Source organism: Sinocyclocheilus rhinocerous, unplaced genomic scaffold (genome assembly GCF_001515625.1).
Source record: "Sinocyclocheilus rhinocerous isolate Xijiao unplaced genomic scaffold, SAMN03320098_v1.1 scaffold1029, whole genome shotgun sequence".
Taxonomy (NCBI): Eukaryota; Metazoa; Chordata; class Actinopteri; order Cypriniformes; family Cyprinidae; genus Sinocyclocheilus; species Sinocyclocheilus rhinocerous.
The window spans coordinates 445,171-461,018 of record NW_015664012.1 but is presented as its reverse complement, the minus strand read 5'-3'; the positions used below and the strand labels follow the sequence as shown (position 1 = coordinate 461,018).

The 15,848-nt window shown below is 37.4% G+C and overlaps 3 protein-coding genes across 11 annotated transcripts in view; 2 read left to right on the top strand and 1 right to left on the bottom strand.

Moving 5' to 3' along the window:
- LOC107729194 (serine/threonine-protein phosphatase 4 catalytic subunit B-like) overlaps nucleotides 1-4,192 on the top strand; it is a 6,451-nt gene extending 2,259 nt beyond the window's left edge. For all 3 annotated transcript variants that reach the window (XM_016539624.1, XM_016539623.1, XM_016539625.1), the window contains 7 exons: nucleotides 2,200-2,251; nucleotides 2,335-2,385; nucleotides 2,538-2,639; nucleotides 2,759-2,932; nucleotides 3,280-3,406; nucleotides 3,488-3,677; nucleotides 3,793-4,192. In XM_016539624.1, coding sequence (XP_016395110.1) covers nucleotides 2,200-2,251; nucleotides 2,335-2,385; nucleotides 2,538-2,639; nucleotides 2,759-2,932; nucleotides 3,280-3,406; nucleotides 3,488-3,677; nucleotides 3,793-3,922 — 826 coding nt within the window. In that variant the 3' untranslated portion in view covers nucleotides 3,923-4,192. The remainder of the gene's footprint in view (nucleotides 1-2,199; nucleotides 2,252-2,334; nucleotides 2,386-2,537; nucleotides 2,640-2,758; nucleotides 2,933-3,279; nucleotides 3,407-3,487; nucleotides 3,678-3,792) is intronic.
- Nucleotides 4,193-4,318: 126 nt separating this feature from the next.
- LOC107729190 (ADP-ribose pyrophosphatase, mitochondrial-like) lies at nucleotides 4,319-9,718 on the bottom strand. Of its 7 annotated transcripts, none has more exons than XM_016539610.1 (8): nucleotides 9,643-9,718; nucleotides 8,329-8,562; nucleotides 7,517-7,606; nucleotides 7,318-7,404; nucleotides 7,032-7,143; nucleotides 6,745-6,891; nucleotides 6,260-6,344; nucleotides 4,319-6,145 (listed from the first exon to the last, which is right to left on the bottom strand). In XM_016539610.1, the coding sequence occupies exons 2-8, from the start codon at nucleotides 8,505-8,507 to the stop codon at nucleotides 6,000-6,002; spliced, it is 846 nt and encodes a 281-aa protein (XP_016395096.1). In that variant the 5' UTR covers nucleotides 8,508-8,562; nucleotides 9,643-9,718; the 3' UTR covers nucleotides 4,319-5,999. The 7 variants fall into 7 exon arrangements, with proteins under 7 accessions (XP_016395096.1, XP_016395097.1, XP_016395100.1 ...); XM_016539611.1 differs by having other exon boundaries at nucleotides 8,329-8,559; nucleotides 9,643-9,710; XM_016539614.1 differs by lacking the exon at nucleotides 9,643-9,718 and adding an exon at nucleotides 9,422-9,617.
- A 38-nt stretch (nucleotides 9,719-9,756) lies between these two features.
- LOC107729189 (mitogen-activated protein kinase 3-like) lies at nucleotides 9,757-13,324 on the top strand. Its single transcript, XM_016539607.1, has 5 exons — nucleotides 9,757-10,174; nucleotides 11,910-12,092; nucleotides 12,220-12,409; nucleotides 12,789-12,905; nucleotides 12,979-13,324. The coding sequence occupies exons 1-5, from the start codon at nucleotides 9,891-9,893 to the stop codon at nucleotides 13,177-13,179; spliced, it is 975 nt and encodes a 324-aa protein (XP_016395093.1). The 5' UTR covers nucleotides 9,757-9,890; the 3' UTR covers nucleotides 13,180-13,324.
- The last annotated feature ends 2,524 nt before the right edge of the window (nucleotides 13,325-15,848 follow it).

Below are 15,848 nucleotides of genomic sequence, written 5' to 3'. Positions count from 1 at the left end.
AACAACAAACTAAAAAGTGCATGTGATATTAACAGACGAACTATGCTCATATTTATAATTCCAAACAATCAGTAAGCGACAGGTGCTAGGAAATGCTGTTTTGTACTCATTTATTGACGAGTCGGCTGCGGTGCGGCCAACTGAATGTGCTGCTTCTCTGCCGCTCACTGCACAGAACAGACGCAGAGAGAGGCGACACTTCTCCGGGAAAGTCAGACCTCATGTTCGCGGGACAGCACTGGCGAAATCTTCCAACTGAACCATAGCTAAGGTTTATCCAGAAAAGTCTCTAGGTTTGTCAGTATGAATATTCTATGGAAAAAAGCCGCTAAAAGGGTCTGAAGTTGCTAAATCTAGTGCTAAAGTCGCGCTCGTGTTTGTGAGACGCGGGAGCTGATGGCAGGGGGCGGTGGATATTTGTGGCGGTCAATGTGGATATTGTGGATGAGTTCTTCTGTGTCATCACGTTCTATTAGTTCTACAGCTTCAGTTTCGGAACTTTCACGCTTAGTAACACATACAGCTGTTCCCTCACCAAAGTGCAACAGTGAAAAGGGACCCCTTTCAAACCGTGTCGCGTTCTGAACGATGTTTAAGTGACATACACCGGTATTGCGGTATTTTAAAAATTCATATCATAAGTTAACAAAAATAAACACCGGTATTCGGTATGAACCGGTATACCGCCCAGCACTACAGCCAAGCGAACAAAACTACATAAATGTAATAATAGATAAATGAAATGTGCACTTTTTTTATTTTTATTTTTTTTACATGATTCCCAATTATTTATATTCATGATTTCTAGTGTTTGTACAGGCTTTACATTTTTATTTCAGTGTTGTAATTATGAATTAATTAAATTTTATCTTTGAAGCAGATTTGTTACGTGACAGCGTTAATTAAAGTTTCTTAAGGGTCCAGATCAAGTTATCTGCATCGCCTGCGCTTCATAAAGCCACTCCCATAATATCTGTCACCACTCAAATTAATGCACGATTCAGATTAACTTTATAGCATGTGTATAAGACTCCAATACAATTATAAAGTAATTATTTCATCACTAATACAGTTTTCAACGAGTAAACCTGGCTGTGTGTTATAGATGATGACTACACAACATTATAATATTTTTTGTATTTTTAAATTATTGTTATTGTAAATTATTGTACCTGGATTAGTAGGGTACTCCTCTAATAAAGTAGCAGTGGCTGGGACAGATTTTAAGTATCAGTTCTGCTAACAAAGATGCGATCTAATCCTGTTTACATGAAATAAGCCTCAGCACTACAGCCAAGCGAACAAAACTACATAAATGTAATAATAGATAAATGAAATGTGCACTTTTTTTATTTTTATTTTTTTTACATGATTCCCAATTATTTATATTCATGATTTCTAGTGTTTGTACAGGCTTTACATTTTTATTTCAGTGTTGTAATTATGAATTAATTAAATTTTATCTTTGAAGCAGATTTGTTACGTGACAGCGTTAATTAAAGTTTCTTAAGGGTCCAGATCAAGTTATCTGCATCGCCTGCGCTTCATAAAGCCACTCCCATAATATCTGTCACCACTCAAATTAATGCACGATTCAGATTAACTTTATAGCATGTGTATAAGACTCCAATACAATTATAAAGTAATTATTTCATCACTAATACAGTTTTCAACGAGTAAACCTGGCTGTGTGTTATAGATGATGACTACACAACATTATAATATTTTTTGTATTTTTAAATTATTGTTATTGTAAATTATTGTACCTGGATTAGTAGGGTACTCCTCTAATAAAGTAGCAGTGGCTGGGACAGATTTTAAGGATCAATTCTGCTAACAAAAATGCGATCTAATCCTGTTTACATGAAATAAGCCTGCTCCCGAGCAGGTTTAAGCTTAAGGACCTGTTGCTATGACAGCAACTCCGAGATGAGCTTCGAAGAACCAAACAATCCAAGATCATGCCAAATCGTCAACAATCAAATCCAGCTAACGCGATGTACGAAGAACGGGCCCCAGATATCTCATTATGCATTTGTTTTACTTATTAGTTTTACTCCGCTATGCACAACCCATGTGCATCTAAATGACTGGTGCTGATTGTTCTCAAGTTTTATATCATTATACAGTTTCTTGTTGTGAAATAATGTTCAAAAGCTACATTACTTATGCTGTAAGTGTCATTGTTTTGCTTTATAGGGAGATTCTAGTGGAAGAGAGTAATGTTCAGAGGGTAGATTCTCCCGTCACAGTGAGTATTTCTGTATACATTACCTTTTATAACCTTTTATAGGATTATGTAATTGTGAAAGCAGCTCATTATTTTTTTTTCAGGTCTGTGGAGATGTACATGGGCAGTTTTATGATTTAAAGGAGCTATTTAGGGTAAGTGACTGAGAATGCAATATGGCGTTTGTTAAATTTACAATACTTTTACTTTTGAACTTGTATGGACTGGTAGATCAAGTTTCTTAAAAAAAACAACAACAATGCATTGTGCTGTGTTGTTTGACTCTAGTTGTCCTCTGGGTCTTCAGGTGGGAGGTGAAGTTCCAGAGACAAACTACCTCTTCATGGGAGACTTTGTGGACAGAGGGTTCTATAGTGTGGAGACTTTTCTGTTGCTGCTAGCATTAAAGGTGTAGTATCTGTCCTGAAGTTAATCCTGTTTGCTTTGTAATGTGTGTATGTTAAAGCTGTTCTACACTCTGTAGTCTGCTCTTATTCATAGTTATATTAGTTATATTTATGTCTTCAGGTGCGATTCCCTGACCGAATAACGCTGATCAGAGGCAATCACGAGTCGAGGCAGATCACGCAAGTGTATGGCTTTTATGACGAGTGTCTCAGAAAATATGGCTCTGTTACGGTCTGGAGGTACTGCACAGAGATCTTTGACTATTTGTCCCTCTCTGCTATTGTTGATGGCAAGGTAGGTCCTCTTAATTCTGTATCTTTCCACTTTCTATTTTAATATGTTTAACAATATAATCTATTCCTTATTTAGCAGCCATTACTCCAGTCTTCAGTGTCACGTGATTCTTCTGAAATCATTCTAATAGGCTGATTTGGGTCACAAGAAACGTTTCTTATCAATGAAAACAGCTGCTTAATATTTTTGTGAAAACTATTTTTCCTATTCTTTGAACAGGAAGTTCAAAGGAACAACATTTATTTGAAATACAGCTCTGTTGGATGAATGTAAAACTTATTGTCACTTTTGATTCATTTAATGCTGAATAAAAGTATCATGCATATACACTTGTTTTTGCTCCTCAGATATTTTGTGTGCATGGTGGCCTTTCTCCATCTATTCAAACTTTGGATCAGATCAGGACTATTGACCGAAAACAGGAAGTTCCTCATGATGGACCCATGTGTGACCTGCTGTGGTCTGACCCAGAAGGTGAAGGAGACTAATGTGATATTCGACAATAAAGGAAAGGCCATCAATATGTTGTTAATACCTCTCTTTTCTTGTCTCTAGACACCACAGGGTGGGGTGTGAGTCCCAGAGGAGCTGGATATCTGTTTGGTAGTGATGTGGTGGCACAGTTTAATGCTGCCAATGATATCAGCATGATCTGCAGAGCTCATCAGCTGGTGATGGAGGGCTACAAGTGGCATTTCAATGAAACTGTGTTAACGGTGTGGTCTGCTCCAAACTACTGTTATAGGTTTGTTTCTTCTCATCTTACAGTGGTCCAGTAACTCTTGTGTGTATCAGTGACCATTAAGATGTAAATATGCTGGTTTGAATCAATTAATTTACTCTTTTGGAATATTTCTTAGGTGTGGTAATGTGGCAGCCATTTTGGAGCTTGATGAGCATCTCCAGAAGGAGTTTATCATATTTGAAGCTGCACCTCAGGAAACCAGAGGCATCCCCTCTAAGAAACCTGTGGCTGACTACTTCCTTTGACTTTTTCTAGTCCAGGAGAAAAATTGGAAGCATCAGAAACAACATCTGTATAAACTGATTTTTTTTTTTTATGCTGGCCAACTTTTATCTGCACATTCAGTACTTCTGTGAATGGACCAGTTACAGCATTTATTGCCTTCACATTCCTTCCTCATTACAAATGTTTGTATTTATCTTGTAAAATGTATTTGAACCGGTTTTAACTGTCCTTAATTATGTGGTAGTTTTGTATTTTCAAACTGGTGATATTTTTTCCAACAAAAAGAATAAAATAAGTGGGTTTATATATTTGCATATATAAATCTACAAAAACAAGCATATTTTTTAATATGCAGCTGCTTGTATTTATATAGCGGGTGTTCCATATCAGTAATCATTTAGCACTGATAAAAATGTTTGTAATCAAACCTATAAGATTTACAAGATCTTGAATCATAGGCTGTAAAGATGTAAGTGATAAATCATGATGGCAAGGCATCATAGACAAGATCATACACAAAAGATAACACTTTCAGGTGCTCAGTTAAAGGCATTGAGAACTTGCTATACTAAAGTTACTATATATTTTTGAGTCCAATGGTCACAGATTTAAAAATGGAATCTAGTTGATGCGCACAAAGTTGGAAGTTGATTTGGTTCTGACCTATTATTTTACAAAAACATTTTAATGTCCAAATATTGTGGTATTTGATTGCCAACATTAAGCAGATTATGGGTATTCCTATTGCTAGTAAGTAATATTTTTTCTGTTACTGGTAACCTGAAAATATTTCATCTTACTAATGTTACAGAGTGGCCAACTAAAATGGATCAAAGATGTGAGGAGAAATTGCACAATGTTTTACAATGTAAGTTATAATTTATTGTTTTAAAATGCACTTAAACAATGTTTTTTGTCCATCACAACACATTTATGCTCTAAAGAAATCATTCAGTGGGTAATATATTCATTGCAGCCACAAAAAGAATTCCTTAAAAAGGGTAAGATCAAATAAGCAGTGTGGTGAAATGTCGTTATCTTACTGGATTTTTCTTTACTCTTAATTAGATCAACTGTCTTAATTAGATCTCTTAAATGGGAGCTTACAACCAACAATCATATGTACAACTGTTAACCAGATGGCAAGCTCATGATCAAAAACATGATTTTGTCACCACAGAATAATTTAAAAAAACTGAAGCCATAGTGAAAATCTCTGAGACAGATCTTTCTACCTCATCAACAACTCTGTCCCCTAATCTGAGAGCACATACTTGGCAATTTTTGCAAGGTTAAAACCAACGTCAAGAATTTATTTCCCTTGTGTCACTCTTAAGCTTTAATGTTGACATGATCAAATCTGTTGCAAACACCAATGCAAGTACTTATTTGACTCAAGTGCCCCACTGTAACCTCCATTTATTTCATTAAGAAAATGAGGGCCAATTGACTTGTTTTTAACCTGGAGATTTCCTTGAACAAGTATAAAAGAAACAGGCTTTGAGAAAATTCATAATGTCCATGATGTTCAGAGTCAGACCAAACATATTGACACTCTCATATTTCTTGCTCTAGTTTTTTGAGTATGTCAAAATAAAATAAATCAAATCACTTCGGTATTAAATACTTTTTACGGCAAATCATTTTCCTCAAAATATTGAAATGTAGCACAACAGACTACAACACACAGAATAAGTGTATGATTTTTTTTTCTTTTGGTTATTACAGAAAGAGTCATAGACGAGTTCTTAATCAAGCAGTAGTGGTCAGTTCAGTGTAACAGGAAAACTTAATCTGTATGCCTCCATTTCTAGTAGCCATGCTTTACTGGATATTAAGAAAGCATATAGATAATTGAGGTTAACATTTGGTTTATTGGAATGCAATTTTTGGCAGTGTTGTGGCAAACAGTGCACACTTCATATTACTATGTGCCAACTGCCAACACACTTCATATTAATATGTGCCGGATTTTCCTAGTTTCTGTCTGACTTATGTATCTAAGCTACATATCTTTTTATGCGTCATTCAAATTAGACTCATAAAAAGATTTCCTTCATTTATGTTAAAACAGAAAGCACTTTTTACTATTTTCTGTTACCAGTGGGCATTTCTTTCCTTAGCGACTGTCTCTAGGAAATGCAAGTGATTCGCATAAAGGGCCAGGGAGGAGTCAACATCAATCCAGCTCACTTGACCTGCGTCGTCGCCTGCTTGCAATGGAAGCTCACTCACACTATTGCCTAGATGGAAAGAATTGAGTTAAATACGTGGGATAGAACAATCTACTTTACTCAATAAGCCAATAACATATCACCCAAATATTATTACGTGTTTCATCAATACACTGTTTTTACCTGATTCATCATGGAAATTGACTGCAACTGTCTCCATCCAAGCATTATCTGTGTTTCTTGGATCATCTACATAACCTTTATACACCTATAGGAAAAAAGATGCTGTGTTATATAGTGCTGCAATGCTTAAGATGCAGTCACATTTACCGTTGTTTGGTGAAATCCAGTAATTGCAACAGGAATCTGTGTAATCTGTTTTTCGTGAGGGTGAAACAGTTTTCACTTTGTGTTAAATTTGGTCAAACAAATTCACCGTGTTGACCAACAGAAAGCTGCTTGGTTCAAAATTTAATGACATTTATATGCATTATAAAATATATTAAAATAGATCATTTTCTAATTATAATAATATCTCACAATATTACTGTTTTTCCTTTGTTTTTAATCAAATAAATGCAGCCTTGGTGAGCATAAGAGACTTCTTTCAAAAGCATTTAAATATCGTAATTATTCCAAACTTTTGAAGTGTAAGCGCATGGTCTTACCTGAAGACCTGCTGAGTCGAAAAGCTCAGTGATTCGCTTTTGGATCTTTTCCCTCTCACTTGGAGATGCTTGCAGAGAGTTCAATGCCTCTTCTGAGAACTCGCGCTGCAATGTTTGAGAAATGCGCTCTTCAGGGTCCACCATGCCCTGAACACACAGCAACAAATATCATAACCATCTTTTTGCATATTAGCAGAATGAATTTTAAACATGCTCACCCCACAGGTGCTGCTCACTCAAAATAACCACTCTGAAAATGTAAAACAAGCACTGAGGTTCATACTCACCCCTGGGATGGCCCATTCGCCACAGTCCAACCTCTTGATGGACACAAATTGCAGCACAGGGAGTTGAGAGTTAGTGTGGTGGACACACTGTCCTGTAGAGTCTCTTTTCCACCTGTATGAAACCACAGGAAACTGGAATGTGTGTTTAAGAGGGTTTTAAGCATGTGAACCCTGCCACATTACACACAAAATACCTTGCATGCATGGAATTGTTAAACCGGTCCAATGGGAAAGAGATTACATGTAAAAGGTTTGTTTCCATTTATTCTGACACACACTTTAGTACCTGGTAACTATTGGATCAGCGGCATGGTTTGGACCCCACCTTCCCAGTAATCCTCGGCCCTCTAGCCCAGTTCTTCCATGTGGATTACTGAGAATGATTTACAGTGAGTAAAGACATTGATAAGCAGCAATGCAAGCACTGTAAATATTGCAATTATTGAAATATTTTGGATGATCTGGTGTTTTAATGTTTGACTCACAGTGGTTTGCCATTCTGGATATGATATGAGCCCTCGTGGCTTCCCCTGTCCACAGATCCATCCAAAGAATTGAACTGTGGGGAAAATGCACTAAAGAAAGCATAAATAGATTTTTATACATATATTTCCAAACATACATCAGGTAAATCATTATCACTGTAATTCTCTTGTAATACACCGTGTGAATTTTCTTTTAAATCAGAAAATTTGTAGTGTTTGTTTCGCATTAAGACAGTGACTTACCGCCACCTACTGGCGCTTTTAGTATTTAAAACAATCACTTTTCACTTTTTTATCATCATTGCATTTTACTCTATTGAACTTTTTTTTTTAATTTAAAACATTATTAATATTGTAATTATAAAGATAAAAAATGCAATGGAAAGTCCATTTAGGGGGCAAATATTGTCCTTTAATGGAAAAGGTGCAGTCTAAGTGGAAGAGAGGGGGTAAGCAGAAATGCCTCAGGGGGTACTCCACTCTCCACTTTAAACTGCGCATTTTCTGTCAGCATTTTCCTACTATTCTTTTTGGCAGAATTTTTCATTGTAATCAACTTAATTATTTCCTGGATTTTGTATCACCATAGTCCCTAAATGTATGTAAATGCAGGAAATGGGATTCAAATCGAAAACATTGCCCCCATTTTGTGTCACAATGGGAAATTGTGACACAAATCCCCCCCCCCCCACTTCTCAAACCAAAGTTACACCCTTGCTAATATATATATGTACACACACACACACATTTTTAAATATAATATACCGGTACATTATATTATTTATTTATTTGTTTGTTTATTTAATACTCACCCAATCTCTGGGTCAGCCCAAACAGGCTTTTTCAGCACAGTGGGGGCGGTATAGTTAACAGGGCTATACTGGGGCCAGTCTGTGTCCCAATTTACTTTGTCATCTGGAACAGGGAAGCGGGGTGTGTCTGAGCCGGTATATGATGGACAACGAGACTTAACGTGCGCGGCAGGAGACATGCAGACAGATGTTGATGAACAGAGACTGGAAATGCAGCTAACGGCGTTCTTCCTGCTGAAAATTGGTTGAAAGAGACTTTAAAAAAAAAATTTCCATAACAGAACGTTTCTTTCATTTTAAGACTCACGAGTCACAAGTCAACAACAATGAGCACTATCCCTTACCTCCAAAGAGAAAGGAAAAAATGAAATCGCATCATATGACCCCTTTAACCATGGTTTTACCACAAATAAAACCAAAAAACCTATAGTAATCACAAATTTACCACGGTTTTGCTACACTAACCATAGTTTAACCATGGTATTTGTAGAAAAATTGTGGTTATATTGTACAAATGGTAAACAATACACCAAAAAAAAAACATGGTTACTACACTTTCACTACAATAAAACCATGGTTAATTTTCGAGAAAGTACATTATTTAGAAGAGGAAAACTTGTCGATTATACACCTGTCAACCTTGTCACAACTACAGATTAAGAATTTAAATAAATATAAATTATTACATTCATTTACATACCAAACTCCACTTGTACCAGCAGCGTACGGAACCCCAATAAGACTAAGCGCTACATGCACCTATGCAACCCAGTTACGGGAAACTGCTTTCATTCCAAATCTATGAAACCCAGAGCTGCAGTAACCAGGAAGTGAGAGATCAGCCCAGCCTTTTCGGTGACGCAATTCATGCGACTCGCTGCACTGCAGTATATGTGAATCTTCCAAGTAGTAGACCGTACACATTTCGTATACTTAATATGTATATTATACGTATATTGTGTGTACGAAAATCGTACACACAATATAATGGACACAATTAATGCCTTTTGAGATCGTGTGCGTGTGTTTAAATGCATCAAATAATAAATAATATTCAAATGCGTTTAAAGAATGGTTAAATGGTTATATTTACCTCTATCAAATTGGGAAATGAGTATAAAATATCACGATCCAACACCTTTAATATATATGAGATAATATATGACGCCCGTTTTTGTTCCAGTGGTAAATGTTCAGATGATGGAAAATATGACGAACTCGTGTGTTTATCTCACACTTTAACATACCCTCTTTTCCCTTTCACTTTATGTTTTCCCACCACAAACTGTAAATCACGCCGGAGGGCCTACTAACCGTAACCGTGGGAGGCCTCAATCTGCACACCCACTCGAGCACTGTGTAATTGCGTCTGCTTGCTCTGACTTTTCACGCGCAGCGCACGCCCGTCGTACAGGAGAAGTGCGCGTTCGCGCTCACGATCCGTTTAGATGCACGCTCGTTCCGCACTCGCATCCACAGGGGGGCCTTGACCGACTCCTCTTCGACTGTCAAGAAAGCGCATCGTATAACGGCAGCCTTTGTATCCGATAAACCTGTCTTTGATGAGAAGGCAAACAGGAGGCCCTCTTCCTCCCAAAGACTGCACGAAGGCGACTGATTTGTGGACAGAAACGATGGCGGAATCGGGCAGCAGCGCGGCGGCGGCCGGAGCCGCGGGCTCGAATAGCAGCACCGCCGGGGCTGGAGGAGCCGTCGCGCCCGGGGGAGCCAATGGAGCGGCGGGATCCAAGCCTGGCCTGGAGTCGGTGAAGGGACAAAATTTTGACGTTGGCCCCCGATACACCGATCTCCAGTACATCGGGGAGGGGGCCTATGGGATGGTCTGGTAAGCGGAAACTGCTCGTTTTTGCAGTCACACACTTTGGTTGGAGATAACGTTACTGTTGGATCGGGGCGAGAATTAATGGGCTGGTAACGTTACTGATCTCTTCGTAGTAAAGAAAAAGGGTGTTGATTCTCTAAAAGCCTATGCCATTCCGCATTCCCTTTTTATAGAGAGGAAAGAATATATACACGGCGTTTCAAAAGCAACTGAAATTTTTTTTCCGCTCAACAAGTTTCCTTGCATATCCTTCCCAGAAACTCAGAGCTAACAATAGATTGCGAGTAATGCATTGGATTGAATCCCATTTCTTCAGCACTGGCTGTGCTTGAAAGCATAGCGCTCTGCCGACATGAAGAGTATTTTTTTGGCATCATATTCGCGTTCGGAACGTTTAAAACTGCTGTCCAGCTCGCCAGCGTTCAAACACAGCCAGGGTCTCGCTGCATGCGAATCCATGTTATTATGGAGAACACTCGATGAGTTTGGATGTTGAATGTCACTTGTCATTCTTGATTTTAGGAGTGTGCTTTGTTTTGTTTTTTGTGGTGTGAAACTGCATGCTAGTGCTGTTGGCTCCGCCGCTAGCAATCTGACATCTCACTCCGAGCTCGTGAAACAGGCGTGGCTACGATGCGGCCGTATGTGCATGAAGTGGGTTAGCCAACATTTTTGCGGTTTTTCTAGAAATAAGTACCCACCGTTTTTGAGATGTCAGCTGCTGGTAAGACGTGTTTAAATGGTGGTAAAATAGTTAAGGTGCAGAATTCAGAACTGTGCGCGTTGGTCTGTCCTCCATCCTCAAAATGACTGTTAGGTTTTGTTGGAGGATGTAAACAAAACCCCCTGTAATAAAACACAAAGACCTTCCTTCTATGGATATCTTTGGGTAGGGCAATCAGACAGCTGCATAGTAAGAAAATATATAAAGAATCAGATACTAGGCATTTTCCACAAATGCAGTGCACTTTACCGAAAAATGTAAACACTTTAGATATATGTAAAATTGGGATTTTGGCCTGTCCCATCTGAGATTTTCTTATCGTATTTAACAATTAAAATCATACAATATTACTTAAATTATTATAAAATTGTGTTATTTTTTTCGAAAACTTTAGAGTTTTGAATTGATGTTAATATGTTAATTTTGATAAACATTTGTACATTTTTAAAATTTTCAAATGTATACAAATAATGCCCCCCCCACACGTTAGTGCCACGTTAAAAAAAATTAACATGTCAGATTACAGTTGTAAGATTAATCAAATAATTGAAAATTGTAGATTAATTCAACAATTGTAAATGTAAGATTACATATTAAATTTATAATATTTTGAGAAAAAAAGTCAAAATTACGAGAAGGAATAGACTTTTTAAAGATCTCATAATCTTAGATTTTTTTTTTTTACGTGGCACTAAAACGCTGTCCTAGCCTTTTAAAAAACATGGCTGTCTTTATTTTAAAAAAATCTAAATAATATTAACATACGCAAAACACACACAAAACATAGCTAAAACACACACAGCACAGCAGGGATTTAAACAATTTATACACATCTCATAAAAATATAATATTTATCATAGCCTTAGGTTGAAATTCAGGATTGTTCTAAAGTTTAAGCACCTCTGTTCACTTGTTTTAACATTGTTGCCGATGCTACACGAGTTAAAGCTTGTATGAGTTGATTTTTTTTAATACTCCCTCTCATCCCACCATCTCTTTCCCTGCCGCCTGCAGCTCAGCTTTTGATCATGTGAATAAGATCCGAGTGGCCATTAAGAAGATCAGTCCATTTGAACACCAGACCTACTGCCAGCGCACCCTGAGGGAGATCAAAATCCTCCTGCGGTTCCGTCATGAGAACATCATCGGCATCAATGACATCCTGAGAGCTCGTCGCATCGAATATATGAGGGATGTGTATCCTTAAACATGCACACCAACAGGCTCACAATGCAGTAGGCTGAATTGTTGTACATACCATTGTATTTTGGAGATAGTGTGTATCATCACAGTGTTGTGCTGTAGTTCTTTAACTGCATTTCAGCTATATCGTACAGGACCTGATGGAGACCGACCTTTACAAATTGCTGAAAACACAGCAACTCAGCAATGACCATATCTGCTACTTTCTGTACCAGATCCTGCGAGGGCTGAAATACATTCACTCTGCCAATGTGCTGCACAGAGACTTGAAGCCTTCGAACCTTCTCATCAACACCACCTGTGACCTCAAGGTCAGAAAAGTCACACACATTTTCCTGAAGAATGAAACTCCAAACATAAAACTCTAATTCTTAATATGAAAAAAAATGTGTTTAGTACATTGACAGTAACTCAATACAGTAACACAGCAGCTTCAAACAGATAACCTGACATTAAAGAGTAAATATAAAATGAAACCTAATGTGAAATGGAAATCATTTTGTAAGCGATCTATTTCAGTGCAGATATTTTGAGGAACACAGGATTAAATTTAGAAGTGTAGTTCTTGTGCTTTGTTTAATCTTAAAGCAATGATCCTAGTGAAGCTAAATATAGAAATGAGGGGCTTTTTAAAGCAAAATCGCTTGTTGGAGGGTTGTGTGGAGAATAATTATACTTCCTCACCCGTAGATCTGTGACTTTGGGCTGGCACGGATAGCCGACCCAGAACATGACCACACCGGATTCCTCACAGAGTATGTGGCTACTCGCTGGTACCGTGCTCCTGAGATCATGCTCAACTCCAAGGTATGTCTAGGTTATTAGCATTTAACCTATTAACTGGATGCATGTTTTGACATTCTCTGTCTTAATCTTTCAGGGCTACACCAAGTCCATTGATATTTGGTCTGTGGGTTGCATCCTGGCTGAGATGTTGTCTAACAGACCCATCTTCCCTGGGAAGCATTATCTGGACCAGCTCAACCACATATTGGGTAAGAACCAGTGCTTAATGCTCAATGGAATGTCCCCATTTTCAGACTTCTCTTTCATTCTCAAATCTGCGCTACCTGAAGCATAATATTGAAAGAAAAAACACAGAGTCCTGTATTACGACACTGTGACACACTGTATGAGGGTGAGGGCAGGAAACACTCAAGAGAATAGACTATCAGCTGAACAGTGTGCAGTGTCATTATCAGCCACTTCCCTGGTTTACAGGAACATATTAAGCAGCACAACTCTTTTTGACATTGATAATAAGAACGGTTTCTTGAGCACCAAATCAGCATATTAGAAAGATATTATTATATGATTTCTGAAGGATCATGTGACAATGAAGTCTGGAATAATAGCTGAAGAAAATTCAGATTTACTATCACAGGATTAAATTACACTTTAAAATATATTCAAAAAGAAAACTTATTTCTAATAATACAGTAATAAGTAAAACAGCAAATTATTAACAGTAATACTTCATAATATTACTGTTTTTACTTTTTGTTGTTGTTTATAAATTAAAGGCAGCCTTGGTGAGCATAAGAGACTCATAGAAATCAAAGAAAACACCAAACCTTTGAACTGTGAACATTTGTATATTTTGCTTTTTGACATTTTTTTTTATTATGCATTTAGTACAATTTATATTAATTTTATTATTATATTTAAAGGGGTGGTTCATTGCTATTTCACTTTTTTAACATTAGTTAGTGTGTAATGTTGCTGTTTAAGCATTAACACGTGTTAGACTGCACCCCATAAACACAATCAAGCCTAGAAAAAAAACACTGAACCACCCCTTTAAGTGGCAACCCAGTACAGTACCAACATTTTTTTATCATATAAAATTGTAAAAATGTCCTTAATCAAACACTGAAGTTTATTATTAGTAATACTACTAATATTATTAGTAAATGTAGCATTATTTTTATTATATAAATAATTTACTTTTGTTGCAAGTGAACATACATTCATTCCTCTGCGGTTTGCTCGTCAATAGCGCGGTATTGCGATATTGCGGTTATCGCGACAGCCCTAATTATGGATTGAGAATATCTACCAAGATTTTAAATGAATTTACGCCAAACGTTTGACGGCATTCACAACTTTTGAAGTGCATCCAGAATCATGTTCTACTCCCTTAAAAAGTGGATAATCTCATTTCTTTTTTATCTTAACTATGCACAATAACAGGTTAGTTGCATTTTATTATATCCTTTAGCATTTTCTTCCCTGCTGTCCATGACCCATCAGGGCTGCTTTCCCAAAAGCCCAAGTAGATCGTAGAAACAATGGTTTTCAGTTGAGGACCACTGTATTGTTGTTATTTGACCCATTTGGTAATGCAACCATTTGGTAATGCAGATCATTTTCCTGCCAAGATAAAAAGAGGAAAAATGTACATTTAAAAACTTCAGCTTTGTTTTATCTGTCCATCTCTATTTCTTGCTGGGAAGCTGTGCGCTAGTTTGGGCTTAAATCATCTTATCATAACGCCATTAATGGGGGCAGACAGACTCGCTATTCTCATCGCATACCGCACACAGCTCCTGCTCTCTGAAACAACTGCATCTATCAATACCCTGCTTCTCTCTCTGTTTGTATCCATCTCTTTCTCTTTATGTCTCTCTCGAGGGTGTCTTTCTACTGGTCTGTGTTGGGTTTTTTTTCCCATTCCACAGAGATGGAGAGAGAGAAGGAGAATCTCTATGATGGGCACTGACTGGTGTGTGTGTATATATAAGTGGTTTTGAGTTTCATTGGCGTATTGTAAGTTGGCAATCTGTTTGTACACTGTAATTTGAACGTTACGATCAGTTACAAATCGTGTTTTGTAATTTTGGGAATTTATATTTGAATAGCTTTTGAAATATAAAGTCATTGCTTGTGTTTCTTTTTTTTTTAATTCATTCAAAGACAAATGATGTTACATTTAATGAGGTTGGACTTTTATTTTGTTTTCTATTGCGAGGAAAAATAAGTCTTGCTTTGGTTCTTGAGAAATAAATTGAGTAAAAGAGAAATGGCAACAGGCAGGATGAACGGAGGAAAGAGCGAGATGGAATAGTATCATCTGCTGTAAAATATCATGTTCTACTGTTGAGAACTGAGACTCTTGCAAATGTTCTTGGGAAAATTAAGCCATCAGTATCATCTTTTTTTTTTTTTTTTTAATGCTGGCTTCCTTTCCCTGTTTCTTCTCCTCTCGCTCGTCTGTTCATTTGATGGAGGTTCTGTGGCTTGCAGACCTCCATTGTGCGTTCTTTTGCGTTTTTAGGGGGGTTGATCCTGATTTCTTTGTGAATAACAATAGTTGTCATTGGTTACCATGTCCATGGCTACTGTTGCCATGTTTCCTTTCTGATAAGTCACACATAGTTCCCCACATTCTGGCTTTGTTACTTGCAGATGTTGGTCCCTTTCTCTTTTTCTTTCGCGTCATCCTTTTTCTCTTGTTTTGTTTTTCTTCACTTGTCCTGGAGTGATTGAGGAGTCATAGCCATAACTCCAGACAACCTGCGAAAACATATACATGCATATATACATTAAAAAATCAAGATAAAAAGAGGAAAAATGTACATTTAAAAACTTCAGCTTTGTTTTATCTGTCCATCTCTATTTCTTGCTGGGAAGCTGTGCGCTAGTTTGGGCTTAAATCATCTTATCATAACGCCATTAATGGGGGCAGACAGACTCGCTATTCTCATCGCACACAGCTCCTGCTCTCTGAAACAACTGCATCTACCAATA

Excerpts from the sequence above, each read along its gene's own strand:
- LOC107729190 (XM_016539610.1), bottom strand. The coding sequence starts at position 8,507 with ATGTCTCCTGCCGCGCACGTTAAGTCTCGTTGTCCATCATATACCGGC. Across the intron at positions 7,607-8,328 it reads TGGGCTGACCCAGAGATTGG|TGCATTTTCCCCACAGTTCA; the intron begins GTGAGTATTAAA and ends TGCTTTCTTTAG. Across the intron at positions 7,144-7,317 it reads GCTGATCCAATAGTTACCAG|GTGGAAAAGAGACTCTACAG; the intron begins GTACTAAAGTGT and ends GGTTTCATACAG.
- LOC107729189 (XM_016539607.1), top strand. The coding sequence starts at position 9,891 with ATGAGAAGGCAAACAGGAGGCCCTCTTCCTCCCAAAGACTGCACGAAG. Across the intron at positions 12,410-12,788 it reads ACACCACCTGTGACCTCAAG|ATCTGTGACTTTGGGCTGGC; the intron begins GTCAGAAAAGTC and ends CCTCACCCGTAG. Across the intron at positions 12,906-12,978 it reads AGATCATGCTCAACTCCAAG|GGCTACACCAAGTCCATTGA; the intron begins GTATGTCTAGGT and ends TTAATCTTTCAG.